At 38.6% G+C, this 15208-nt stretch overlaps 1 protein-coding gene across 1 annotated transcript in view; it reads left to right on the top strand.

The window, feature by feature from the left end:
- Positions 1–12528, top strand: part of LOC137075043 (myosin-IIIb-like) — a 29189-nt gene extending 16661 nt beyond the window's left edge. The window contains exons 6-9 of the mRNA XM_067443209.1: positions 6059–6163; positions 6516–6615; positions 9010–9086; positions 12379–12528. Coding sequence (XP_067299310.1) covers positions 6059–6163; positions 6516–6615; positions 9010–9086; positions 12379–12528 — 432 coding nt within the window. The remainder of the gene's footprint in view (positions 1–6058; positions 6164–6515; positions 6616–9009; positions 9087–12378) is intronic.
- Positions 12529–15208: the final 2680 nt, after the last annotated feature.

The following is a 15208-nucleotide window of genomic DNA, read 5'->3' as shown; positions in this document are numbered from 1 at the left end:
ACATGGACAAAGTTTCAAAAGTTAAGGTGGACGTTTGATGGGAGTATTTCTTTGTCAAAAATACTACTTCCGGTTAGTCATAAGTTTCGGCAAGTTTTTTGCGATCATGCGTCCCCTTTGACGTTAATGGGGGCGGAATTTCCTTGTATGGGCCTTACGGACAATTCTACCGGAAGAGCGTGAGAGAGAGAGAGAGGGAGAGGGAGAGAGCGAAAGTAACAGGCTACGCCCATCAAAGCGCTGGCTCGTAGGCTGCGCTGCACAGGTGATGTGCACAATTAACAATGACATCAAAAAGTGCGTTTTTGGTTGCCAGACCAAGACAGTCCTGCACAGATTCCCCAAAAACCCCGCGGTAAGGCAACAGTGGATGTAATTTGCTTTTCCGGATCAGCAACTGAGTTGCGCGAATGTTTATATCTGTTCGCTGCATTTCGGTGCCGACTGTTTCATAAACAAGGCCCAGCTCGACGCCGGATTTTCCAATCGCCTAATGCTGAAGGATGGAGCAGTCCCAACGATAAAGGTCCCAACGCTAGAACCGCAGGCGGTGAGTTAGACTGCTTCAAATGTCTGTGTTTTTGCCTATGCTCATCAAGTAGCCCAAACATGATCACGTATAGTTAATTGATCAATGGAGCATGCGATGTGTAGTGCGTGTACATTTGTTTAGCTGGCCACTATATGTGTAACTTTATGTTTGTGTATTGTAAAAGCACTCCAAACAACAATACACAAAGAATGGGGAAATATGTTGAACTAAATAAGCGCGCTTCTTCATTCAAATGCGCTACTATTCCGTGTCTTTCTTTGTAAACACTAACTTAACCTGCCGTGCAAAACCAGTCCGCTTACTAACGTTACAATTGTCTACACAAACCACGCGTAAACACACACACACACACACGTGCACAACTGCACTTCTCACATGTACACCTTCAAAGACAAAAATACGACGATATAATTCAAGTATAAATATGTAAATAACACAAGCCGCTAAGCATATTATATAGTTAGTGTATAACTTGTACCACATACAGACGTCCTGCTCTAGCCGTTTTTGCTGCTGCTCCTGTTCAACTGCAGCCTCTGGGTCTGATTCCGGATCATAGATGTATGGCTGTATCTGATTAAAAGCCATATTTTTATTTTGAATAAAGTTTTTCCCGCTGTTAGGGATGACACAGCTTTACGACGCACTCGACTCAACACAATAGCAGCGGCGCGCACACGTCATTATTTAGCTCCGCCCACACGATACGCCCCCACCCGCTCGTTTTTTTTCGGAAAGACTCGGAACAGCGCATCTTTCTTACATAATTATTAAAAAAATAAAGACTTTTCGGAGATATGCAGGATGCAATGCTACTCTATAGGTACTCAAGATTGACATGACACTGACTGAAACTGAGTGTTTCACCCCCCCCCCCCCCTTTAAAATATTGGGATACATATCGTATAGTGAGATCAGTATCGTGATATTTATCGAATCATCACACAAGTGTATCATTACACCCCTAGATCCAATCGACCAAAATACCAGGTTTAAACAGGGCCTAAGAGATTCCTATGAGTGGCATTGTGAGGCATCTTTTGGATATTACAGTTTTCGGGTACAACCTCAACAGCCGTTTTTTAGTTCTTATTCGTTTAAAGCACACATTTAAGCTTTTAAAACTCACATTGTGCACTACAATCTCCAGGCTCACGGTGTCCCAGAATCTTATTGATTCAGAAAAGATGAAGCACTGTCTGGCCAACTAAGATTTCATAAAAGAGATGAAGGTTACATCATGATTTTTGATAGTACTACAGCACATCTTGAGTGTATATTAGCACAGTTTGTTGTTTGCTTTTGGGATCTGAAGGAGCTTTTGGACCTGAAAACTGTGATGGGTGACGTCAGGCTTAACAACTGCATTGCAGTAACATATTCCTCAAATCTGATGTTGTGGATATTGAGTTTTGTCAGTGTGACAAACACGGTTTATTCTCATTGTATTTTCAAATTATTCTCAAATGGTTGCATTTCGTGTTTAAAGGGGTTGTGTTTTGAAAGAAGACCATGTTCACACACAAACTACATCAGTCGGGGAGCTCAGTGCTTTTCAGCTGAGCAATTTGGAGTAGTCACCCAATTCTCAAAACACAACTTTCTAGATGTATATAATCTATGATTATGATGGATGAGTTCAGCCAAAAATGTAGATTCTGTCATCATTTACATAATTTACTGCCCTGATGTTCTTCTTTATGACTTTCTTTTGAACCAAGAAACACACAATGGATGGACTCACTATAAGTGTCTTTAACTCTCTAGTCTAAAGCCAGGCATATGAAATAATTGTCAGAAAATGCTATTTTTTTGGCTCATATAGAATGATATAGAAGAATATGGATCTCATACTCAAGGAGGGAAAAAACACCTCAATTTATTTCAGCCAAACTGGGCAAGAATGAACAGTTTAGTGCAGTTTCGGATATTTATATGGCCGAAAAGTAAGATGAAATATTGTTATCACTCTATATCTTCCGATATGTCTAAGTAAGATGATATTTAAGTGTTTATGCATTTTATGATCAAAGCTCTAGTTTTTTAGGTAAATCATATGATGAAATGCAATACAATGAGGATCGAGCTCTGAACAAATAAACGTTGCTTAAAAGCCTGATGTATTATATTTGATACTCACGCTCGCAAAAATGATGCATGGATAATCAAGTAAACCTAAGTTGAGTCAGTCCTGTAAGTGTTCATCTTGGAATATTACTAACAATATAAAAGTTAATTTTACATTTAGTTTATAAAAATCGTTAAATATTTCACAGAAAAGTTTTTACAGTACAGAGGATGGGTACCAGGACCTGAAGGTGGACACGTTTATAATTATACTAAAGGCCTTTTACTACTCTAAAAAAGTATAAATGATCAGCCAGATTACAGTAGATTAGATTAGATGTAGTAGAAACAGGTTTTCCTGCTTATTTTTGATCATGTTGATAATTTAGAGGCTTTTTGTAATGACATCTATAATTACACTGTTGATGACCTTCCCTTACCCATTAACCCAGTCATAACCTTACCCGTAGCCACCTCAATAGGAGCAAATGTGTTTTGGCAATACAATATGAACACAATAAGGAGTTACAGACATTTAATATAAAGTGCGACTAAATGTAGTCCCTGTGCTTTGTGCAAGTGAATGTTAGCCTAATTAGTGGAAAAGATAGTTCTCAAATGGAAGTTACTTACTAAAAATGTTTTGTTAGCTCCCAAATCCCGTTTAAGTATGCAGTTAGACTTTAAACAAAACCTATTTAAAGCTGTTATGGAAGTAAAACTGTGCCACTGGATTTTGAATTCTAATTTTTAGCACTGAAATTTTTTACATCGAATTTTTAACACTGAATTTTATTTTGCATCTAAATCAGACTTTGAATTTTAAAAGCCATCAAATTTCTAGCACAGTTTTTTTTGCCTATGACATTTTTTCAATGTTTTAAAAAAATTCAGTGTAAAAAGAAATTCAACGTCTCAAAAAATTCAGTGTAAAAAAATTCAATGTCTCAAAAGATTCAGTGTAAAAAAATTCAACGTCTCAAAATATTCAGTGTAAAAAAAAATTAATGTCTCAAAAGATTCAGTGTAAAATAATTCAACGTCTCAAAAAATTCAGTGTAAAAATATTCAGAGTCAACATCCGGGTAACCAAGGAGAAGCAATCGATCCCTGTATCAAATCATCCAACATCCAGCCAATCATTAACGCTCCATTGGTCATGTGACGCTGAAACAGGAAGGCGGGGAACAGGGCCGTTTCTAGCCTTTCTGGCACCCTAGGCGAGATTCATATGTTGCACCCCCCCCCCCCCCCCCTTTTTTTTTTTTTTTAAACTTCAACTTATTAAGTAAATATGACTTCCTTATTTCATGGGCATATTGTACATGCATTAATCGAATAATGTAGCTAGGTTTATTATCTCTGAGATCACAGATGTTGGGGGGTTCGGGGGCATGCTCCCCCGAGAAAAATTTGATTTCTATGATCTACATATGTGTATTTTAAGATGTTCTGAAGGCCAAAAAATTAGATAACAATAGCTTGAAAACCATGTCACTCGGCGCCGCTGCAGATTGAAGAACACACTGACACAAAGACTAAAAGACGGGATGAAGCAGTAGCCGAAGCCTTGCGCCAGTTTCATGTTTTAAGGTTAATCACATATTTTTTTAAGGGGGGCTGATGCATAAGTTCATAAAAAAGGGCCTAGTGACGCCCATGGTTATGACAGTATTAGCCTACTTGATCAATTTACACTAAACAGCTATCTCTGATGTAAAAAAAAAATTATTCAAATTAACTGCTATAATGTTCTGCACCTGAAATGAGCATGGCGTGTGGTCCGTCCAGTACTAATATTCAGTGTAATGTTTTGCTCAACGTTATGATAGAGGGACCAGCTTAGTAGAGAACAAGTAACCAATAAGTAGGCTATACCTGTATATTTTGCTTTCTTTTTACGATACTGAGCCCCTGATGGCTTTGACCTTTTCATGATGATGAAACTAAAGCACGCTGTAACGAGTAGAAATATAGTGTGGACCCTTTAAGAGTTGCGCGCGCTCCCTGCAAACGAAGTCTGCATTTTGTGTATGTGCGCACTGAGTCTTGAGCTCCCATATGTGGGGATTATTTTCTGTTTTCTGTTGCTAACAGTTATTTTGTTTTATTAAGTAATGCTGTGGACGGAAAGGGAGTTTGTGATGAGAGTTCAGCGGGGAATAAAGTGCGATCTGTTTGATGTTAATCGCCTCCGTGTTTGCATCCACTCCAGTTACATTAAGTGAGCTATCCGCATTTTTCACTCGGACACAAGCGTTACAACGCCACGGATGACGACGTTCCCTGCCGCCCTCTACATGATCTCATTTCATTACAGCAGCTCCACTATCACCATGGCGACTTCACTCCAATAATCGCAACTAATCATAATGCCTTGAAATAGCAAAAGTACGAAATATTAATAATAAAATATATATGAAATAACTAAAAAATCTTGTTGGGGCGGGGGCTCATTGACGCCCCCCAGCTGTTGGCGCCCTAGGCGACCGCCTAGTTTGACTATGCCTAGAAACGGCACTGGCGGGGAAGTTCACTTCAGGTGAGCTCCAGAGCTCAGCAGCATGGCTCAGAACACACACGATGGCGCTTCAGTGAGTTTACTCATGACCAATGGAGCGTAAATGATTGGCTGGATGTTGGATGATTTGATACAGGGATCGATTGCTTCTCCTTGGTTACCCGGATGTTGACTCTGAATATTTTTACACTGAATTTTTTGAGACGTTGAATTATTTTACACTGAATCTTTTGAGACATTTTTTTTTTTTACACTGAATCTTTTGAGACGTTGAATTTTTTTACACTGAATTTTTTGAGACGTTGAATTTCTTTTTACACTGAATTTTTTTAAAACATTGAAAAAATGTCATAGGCAAAAAAAACAGAGCTAGAAATTCGATGGCTTTTAAAATTCAAAGTCTGATTTAGATGCAAAATAAAATTCAGTGTTAAAAATTCGATGTAACAAAATTCAGTGCTAAAAATTAGAATTCAAAATCCAGTGGCACAGTTTTACTTCCATAAGCTGTGGGCTAAGATTTTCACTGAATAGCAGCTTACATTTTGAACTCTTCCTGACACAGATTGGATCTTGTGGGCCCTGCAGCGCACACATTCTTCTAAATATTTTATTTTGTTATCTACAAAAAAAAAGAGAATGTAATATGTTAGGAATGGTGTATATATATCTAAATAAAAGATGACAGAATTTAGTTTTTTAATTTTTTAATTTAACATGTGCATGCATATGTCATTTGCCAAGATTAATATAAACACTGTCTAGTGTGTTTTGTTAGCCTATGATCATAAAAAGTGCTTACTAATGTAGTTTGTATTGTTTGGTTGCCCTTTTCTCTATAACGGCATTAATCTATTTTTTCTCTCTCTCCTTTTCCTCATTACTTTCTCTCTCTGTCTGGTGTTTCTCTCTGTTAGTTGTGTAATGGGGGTTCAGTAACAGAGCTGATAAAGGGTTTGCTGATGAGGGAAAAATGTCTTGAGGAGCCCATCATCTCCTACATCCTGTATGGAGCGCTTCTGGTGAGACACACACACACACACACACACACACACACACACACACACACACACACACACACACACACACACACACACACACACACACACACACACACACACACACACACACACACACACACACACACACACACACACACACACACACACACACGGAAGTAATCTGCTCACCCCAGCACAGGAAACGCTGTCTCAGCTCTCTGACCGTGCCAGAGTAGTTATTTTGGGCAGTGATAGTGCGGAGAGACAGAGGGTGTCCAGCTGTAGGCTTTACAGGCTGATCAGAGGCAGTCTGGCCTTCAGGCCCAGCTAACTGACTTAAAGTGGCTGAAACTTTCTCTTGCTTGTTTCTCAGGGTCTCCAGCATCTTCACAACAACAGAATAATCCACCGCGATGTGAAGGGCAACAACATCCTCCTCACCACAGATGGTGGAGTCAAACTGGTGGACTTTGGTAATGGTTACTGATGTTTCACAGCAGAGAGGAGGATTTTATTATAGAAAAAGGATTTGATTTTAAAATATAGAGTTCTGTATACACTTTTCTTTCCATACTCCAAATCACTTTCCATACACAGCTCAGGCTTATGACCACCTTCCTAATATTTTGTTGGACTCCACTAGACCCCTGAAGGTGTGCTGTGGTATCCGGCACCAAGATGCTAGAAACAGATCCTTTAATGTCCTCCATGGATCTGACTTGTTTGTTCAGCACATCCCACAGATGCTTGTTTGGATTGAGATCTGGGGAATTTGGTGGCCAAGTCAACACCTCAAACTTGTTGTGCTCCTCAAACCATTCCTGAACCATTTTTGCTTTCTGTGGCAGGAGCATTATCCTGCTGGAAGAGCCACAGCCACCAGGGAATACCGTTTCCATGAAATGTAAACAATGGAAGAAGGTGCTTAGGTAGGTGGTAGGTAGGTGCTTAGGCTAATGCTTAGGTAGGTGGTACGTGTCAAAGTAGCATCCACATGGATGGCAGAATCCAAGGTTTCTCAACTGAACATTGCCCAAAGCATCACACTGCCTCCGCCGGCTTGCCTTTTACTCATAGTGCATTCTGGTGCCATGTGTTCTCCAGGATAAGTGACACAAACCAGGCCACCTTCGTCCATGTCTCAGTGGTCCAGTTCTGATGCTCACTTGCTCAATGTTGGCACGTTCAGCGGGGTCAGAGGTCAGCATGGGCACCCTGACTGGTCTGCAGCTATGCAGCCCCGTACACAACAAACTGAGATGCTCTGTGTATTCTGACACCTTTCTATCAGAACCAGCATTAACTTATTGAGCAATTTGAGCTTCAGTAGCTCGTCTAGCTCATCGGATCACATGGGCCAGCCTTCGCTCCTCACCTGCATCAATGAGCCTTGGCCAACCATGACCCTGTGGCCGGTTCTCCACTGTTCCTTCCTTGGAGCACTGGCTCATGTCAAACTTGCTCAAATCCTTACGTTTTCCCATTTTCCTGCTTCTAACACATCAACTTTGATGACAAAATGTTTACTTGCTGCCTAATATATCCTACCCACTAATAATTAGTTTTATTCAATGCACTTTGGTCATAATGTTGTGCCTGATTGGTGTATAGTTAACATGTCATCAGAATCAAGTATTTCACAGCACCGTGTAATAAATACTTATAATGCTAACCAATAACTGCATTACTGGTCATTTTAAGCTGGTTGCTGAATCAGTTTAGCTGTTTTTTTCTTCTTTTTTCTGAGTGTCTGTTTATACTAAGTGCAAATAGCCCACCTTGTTGGCAGGGGCTATTTACATGAACTCCGCCCACTGGCAAAAAAACAAAACATAGAAGATGCTTGATCGTCAACAGGAGCGATAGGGTAAGGCGTACGGCAGAACGCTTGAATCTGCCTTTTGCCAAACTCGCTCTACTCCTTTTCCCATCACATATCAGATGAGAAAGGTATTTACTTTCAATTAAATGAAGAAAATGTTCAAAAAGTGGAAATAAAGTATCTAACGCGTGTTTAATTATATAGTGTTTATTGGTTAGAGGCCTTTATTGTCCCAATAACGAGGCATCCATTTAATCATTTTATTAAATATCATCTTTTACCCTCTGTTACTCTGTTGCATTTAATGTACAAGAACACTGAAGTGCAAATAGTATCTGCCACTCTTTATAAGTATAGCATCCAGCTACTATTTACGCTTCCTTCCGCTGCCTTTTTTCTCCAGTGCTGAGTGTAAAACATCAAATATATTTGGTTTTACTGCATTAGTTTATTCATAATTAATTTGTTGACCATACATGAGATATAAATTATATTATTATTATTACTATACAGATGCACATTATATATTATTATTGCAGACATAATAAAATGAACAGTATGCTAATGCTCTACCTCGAGTTGTCAGCAAATTAAATGCTGCTAAATTGAGGTGGAGCCGTTCTGGCGTCTGTGCGCTTATCAAACGCAGCCTCACACATCATATGAATGGGGTTAAATGATGTTTGGCATGGAAAGTGTGTGTGGGGGGAGAGGGGGGGCATCGGGGTCATTGATTCTCATCTGCCTGGGGCGTGTTTGTCCCGTGCGCGTGTGAGAAAGAAGTGGATCCCTGCTGGGAAGCAAAATGCCCTCATCACGTAACGCTGATGAATGCTAATGTCACGTCAGATTATTTGCCACCTCTTAAATGTCTGAATCCTTCAAAATGTTATTCGGTCCTACTTGAGACATAATTGTACAGATATTGCTGTGTATTATCACAGATGTTCACACATTTCAGTATAAAAATTGCATTCGGTAAAAACGAATAACCTTCTGAAAAGTAAGATGATTAATGATTCTGACACGAGGTTTCTGATTCCAGGCGTCTCCGCTCAGCTGACGAGTGCCCGTCTGCGGCGAAACACATCAGTGGGAACGCCTTTCTGGATGGCTCCTGAGGTCTGTCCTGTTATACAAACACTACCTTACTTAATTTATTTCAACTCACTTTATTTCTAAATCTTCATATGTTATGGTACAACACATTTTATTCTTAAAGGGATAGTTCACCCAGAAATTAAAAATATTATAATTAGGGATTTATCACACTCCCACGCTTGAAAGCATAAGCCTCATTAGTAGCGTAAAATACATTCCACTGAAGCTTTTGCCCATAGCACAGGATTATGATTTATGTATGTACAGTTCATCACGGATACTTCATCAACCCCAGTTAACAGTCTTTAACCGGGTATGATGAAAAAAAGAATATGGTGTCACGTTATTCTGGCTGTAGCATGTATGCTGTTTCCTGTGTCATTATGTTTTTTTTTCAGTCAGTTAGTCTGTGTGTCATTCCCTCATTTAGTTAATTATCCTGTTCACCCGTTGTCTAGTTAATGATCTCATTTGTTCCCTTTGTTTGTCCCATGCATTTAAACCCTGAGTTCTCCTTTAGAGCCCGTTTACAAAACCATTTTCAAATTAAAAATGGAAAACTTGATATGCCGTTTATTTACACGACGACAGTGTTTTGGGTGCCTGAAAGTGCAAGCTTTAAAGTGAGGGTTTAAACAATACTATTATCATCTAAATGCAAACAACAAAATGCACGTCTATTACACCGAGGGCCCTATCATACACCCGGTGCAATGTGGCAGCAGGCGCGACGCAAGTGTTTTTTGCTAGTTTCAGCTCAACACAGTGATCATTTTCACATCCAGCACCACGTTGTTTAAAGAGCAAATGCACTCGTGCCCACACTCGAAAAAATGAACTTGCACTGTTGTAAGTTACACTTAAATCATAATTGTTCATATTACTTAAAAAAAACCTCATGTAACTAAATTATGTTTACTGAGTTGTTTCTACTAAAAATGTGTATTGTCAGCTTTACTTAATAAGTGTTTGTTCGGACAACTTAACATTGTTGAGGGAAATTAACAAACTTGGATCTGTAGTTCCCAGCATGCTTTGCAAGGGACTGCATTAGGAGAATAAATTTAGGGATTAGTGTTATTTGATGTGTTTTTTCAGTAAAAGGAAAGTTGTTTTTAGTGTATATTAGTGTTTAATGTTCAGTTATGTTGGACATTTAGAGGAGTTTCTGTAATTATGGTTACCCTTATGCAGAAGAGTGGTGCCTGTGTTTAAGCCGTGGGCACTCATTCATTGGATGGACGTCCTGCCCTCAATGAAGTTATTTTTGACATTCTAACATATTCAACTTTTATAAATGTAACATAACATTATTAAATAAACTACACATATAAATATTATGTAACAGTGACAAATTCAAATGGTTTGTATTACTTAAAGAAATTTTGTCAGTTTTACTTGACATTCTTTTGTTCATATAACTAAATTGTTATTTGTAAAACTTACTCAGTATAGTTTTGTAGAACCACTTGACGCTGCCCTTTTAAGTAAATTAAAAAAAAACATTTTTTGAGTGCATCTGATCGCCCATGGGCATGCTGGTCTGAAAACCAGGTGTGTTCAGGCACATTGTTGCCGTGTTGCTATTTTGAGGAACTGAAAACGACTGCGCCATTGATCAACAAAAACCTGCTCTAAAGTCAATAGCGTTTTTTCCGTCGTTAAACTAGCAAAAGTGAATTTGGACATGTCCTAAGTGCAGCTGTGGCATTATAACTCTATTCAGTATATACATTTGTATATATTGATATGTTCAGCTTTACCCTAATTCGCCTGACTATAAAGATATTATGATATATTAAGATATTTTAATCTTGATTTTCTGTAAAACTGCTTTTAGGAAATGTGTATTGTGAAAAGCTCTATACATTTGCTAGACAAAAAGATTCAAAAATAGATACTTTCATGTATAGCTTTATTTACTCTACTAAATGAAACAATCTGGGTTCCTTTAACCTGTGAGTAGATTCAGTACAGCTTTATAAAAAATCTGTATTTTAATGCTGAGTGTGTTTTTGTGTATGTATTAGTGAGCTGGCACGGAGAGAGAGAGTGTGTGTGTGTGTGGGTGGGTCGTGTGAAGGTTAATAGCTGAGCGCCTCTGTGAGAGTGAAATAAAGAGAGGTGATGGGGCCAGTGGGGGTGGGGTGGGGGGCCCCTCAGGACCAATTAAAATGCAGTCTAAATTAAACGCTCGGCTTTATATACCGATTGGCCACAGTGTGTCGGACAAACTGATTTAATGCTGGAAAACAACATACATTAATTGTAGGCAAGGCAAGGCAAGTTTATTTATATAGCACATTTCATACACAATGTTAATTCAAAGTGCTTTACATAGAAAACTTATTAAAATGATGATAAGATGATCACAACATATGCATAAGAAATAAAAATCCTGAAACACTAAATTCGGGGCACCCCTATCTGCTGTACAGTCCAGTAATGACTGAACATCACAAATACTGGTTAACTGGTGCTGAAATAAAAGTAGTTTCATTTGGAAAAGTATTTGACTAAATTTACATGGATATGATGGGTAAATAAGCAGAAATTAAAGAGCTTATTTAACCATTTTGAGCCATATAATAACAAAACTGATATGACTCCCTCTAAAAGACCATAGTCAGAGCAGCGCCGTATTTAACGTCTGACAGGAATGAAAACGAGGCTGTGAGGGAGAGAAGGACAGTGTGTTCATTGGATTGCACTGTTGTTTAACAGCGTACCGGTAGTTAAGCTGATAAAAAACGTCTTTTCCCAGAAAAAAAGAAGGAAAACAACTCCACAAAGCAGTTTTGAATACATGATTTTGGACTTGTATACTGTGCATGCCATTGTAAAGAATAAACCGATCCCTTACAGCCTCATTAAGGTCTATACGTAAATGAACTTTAGTTAGAATTAGAGGGCATTCAATTTAAAAAAGCCAGTATGTTTCTTGTAGGTATCCGATATTTCGGCTAAAATTCATTTGGGGATATAAAAATAGACACAAATGAATCAATAGTTGACATGCAGCATGAGTATAAAATCAATGTAGAATGCATAACTCGTAATAAGAATTAAATAAGACATTTCATATTGTCAATAAGAGTTCATATTAAGTTTGCTGACTGTTGATTAGTGTCTTGAAAAATCTGATTTTTTTCTGAAACTCTAGAAGAGACACATATGGTCTTTTACCCCATTTATTCTAACTACTGTCTCTGAGAAATACAGTAATTGAGGCACTAAAGATCGTATTTGTGAGCATGGTTTCCTATGCAGAGTGAACATCATGGCTTGTGTGTGTTTCTGACTCCGTGTGCAGGTGATAGCATGTGAGCAGCAGTATGACTACTCGTATGATGCCCGCTGTGACGTGTGGTCTTTGGGCATCACTGCCATAGAGCTGGCCGACGGAGACCCACCGCTGGCAGAGATGCACCCGGTCAAAGCGCTCTTCAAAATACCACGGTAAGATCGAGACACCAGGGGGAGCTCTACTCACACAGCACGCACAGAGGACTGGGAAACGGAGGGGCATAGAGGGAGGAATAGATGGAGATGGACAGGAGGGATTCAGGAAAAGTGGAAAATAGGAGTAAAAGTAGCATGAAAGAGAGAGGGGCCAAAAGGAAATACCCAAGCGCACATTGGCGTTACGCTGTGCCAGCAGATTTCAGGAATTAAAATCAATGAAAAACTCTTAAATAGGAGAGTTAACTGAAATTCAAAGAAATAAGTTGGTTTTGTTTGGAACTGAAATATGAAATGTTGTAAAACATACCTATATTCAGTGCAGTTTCTAGCTGAAATGAACACTAGTGGCAGTAAAAAACCAACAACTTGTCTTTTCTCACAAATTATAATTACAGAGACAGATTATGGATTCCTTGCACAATACTGATATGACCTATCACACCCATAGTGTGTGATTTGCTATGTAAACTAAAATATTTTGAGATTTGCATCACATAACCAGCTTTATATACAGTATATGGCTTTTCTGATTTAGTAAACCTGCTCATAGCTCAACTTTTACAGCATTACTTGAGCACGGGTCAGTCCTGTGGAACATGAGTCTCCATAGAAAAGACTTGTAGCTGAAATGCTTTGTTTAGTAGATTTTAAAATCTGACATTTTGTAAATTTGTCTGTTTTTGCTACTGCACCTTTAAATGGGGGATGAATTTAAAAATCATTTTTCCCTCAAGCTTTTAATATATAAAAGGTAATTGTAAAATAAGAATATCCTATATGTTTCAGAGCTGAAAACTTCCTTGTTAGAAAAGAAAAGCTTTTATTGAGAGCTGGCTTATCAAACGATTGATCTGCAAATGTGCTTTCCTGTGATGTCAGAGTTCAACTCGCGTCTGACATGTTAGATAAATAACATCGGCCTACGTGTAATAAATTTCATTCGGATTCCAACATTAGGAATGCATGAATGAACTTTATTTTTAATGAATATCCAGCTCACCTGGGGAAGACATTGCATTTGTTCGCTTCATTTGAGACTGGATTTTACAGACAGAATGAGATTAAAAAACGATGCTGTGCTGTCACAGGCTGGAGTATCCTTTGTATTTGAGTTGTTGTTGTTTCATTGTCCTGCAATTCGGGATCAGACTCAAACATGTATGGGCCCAACATCCCGGGGCTAATGAGTTTTCATGTCTGGCTATCAAAATGTATCACCGGATCTTAAATAATGATATAAGATTCCTTTCTTGATGTGCATTGTTCACTCTCTTTACTTGAAAGGAAAAAAAAAAGAAAATCTTTTTGAACATGCTGATTTTTTTGCAAAGTTTTGCAGATACTTGTGTGTGTGTGTGTGTGTGTGTGTGTGTGTGTGTGTGTGTGTGTGTGTGTGTGTGTGTGTGTGTGTGTGTGTGTGTGTGTGTGTGTGTGTGTGTGTGTGTGTGTGTGTGTGTGTGTGTGTGTGTTAATAATGTGGTTCACGGTTATATCCACCGATCAGGCTGGCCAAGTAATTTAAAATAACATCCCAGTTAGTGAATATCCTAGCTAGTAAACATAGTAGGTTAAGTCTTAACTTGAGTGAACGTAAACAGCCGATGAAGACAACATGTGTACAGTATTAGTGTACTGGATCGTGCATTATGTCTTAAAGTGACAGCAGCCTAATATTCCTGCTGTCTGTGTTTTTAATGTTAATCAAACAACAAAAGAGAAGGAAATCACTCGCTGCCCTTGACTAAATAGCTTTGTTTACTTTATGATTAATCTTTATTTAATTCATGCAGTGAAGATATGCAGTGTTATTTTTAGGGACGCACCGAATCCAGATTTTTGAGGTTCGGCCGAATACCGAATCCACTGGTTAAGATTCTGCCGAATCCGTAACCGAATAACCGAATCCAACTCCCATCCTCAGCCCATTATCAGTAAACACATTAATGACATAAACAACGTCCACAGCAGTGTATTTTTTATTTAATTTTAATTAAAAAAAAATGGCAACATTATTTCAGGATGACTGTGCTGTATTGCTGTCTGTAGATTCCTTCATGCACAACTCTTATTCTCTCAGATGGGAAGTTCGGTTCTTTTCCACAAAACGGTTCTTTCGGACAGTTCGTTTCAAAGAACCGGTTAAAAAAAAAAACACCGGTTCTTTTACATCCTTACGTAATGACGTCATTTCTATCATCCTGGCGGATGAAAATACATTCAAACACATTCATATAAAGTATTTGTAATCAAAACTTAGTATAGTAATAATTATTATTGTCATCATCATCATCTTGGATACGTTTTTTAATTCATGTTTTACAAAAGCACTCAATACAGTGCAAACACTGATGTTTTACACAGATTAAATAAACTTATATTGACATAACATAAACTTACACAAACCCTTGGTTCACCCGTGCTCATATTTTATCAGCATCAGTTTTCCGAGAGAAACACCAGCCGTCCCACTCCGAGAGAAACAGTTCTGTTCAAGAGGACGCTATCACGCATGCAGTATCTCAGCTCACCGGTTCTCATAGCAAAACATGTCTCAGTTCAGTGAACGGCCGGAGTTACAACATATACTTCAAGATATTAGTTTATGTCTAGTCTGGGGGACTGTCATGTCAGAAAGTGAGTAACTGGGGAGCCGTTTAGAATGATTCAGTCCGTTTTGG

Source organism: Pseudorasbora parva, chromosome 5 (assembly GCF_024679245.1).
Source record: "Pseudorasbora parva isolate DD20220531a chromosome 5, ASM2467924v1, whole genome shotgun sequence".
NCBI classification, from domain to species: domain Eukaryota; kingdom Metazoa; phylum Chordata; class Actinopteri; order Cypriniformes; family Gobionidae; genus Pseudorasbora; species Pseudorasbora parva.
Note: the sequence above shows the minus strand (reverse complement) of the source record. Positions and strands in the feature narration are given on the sequence as shown.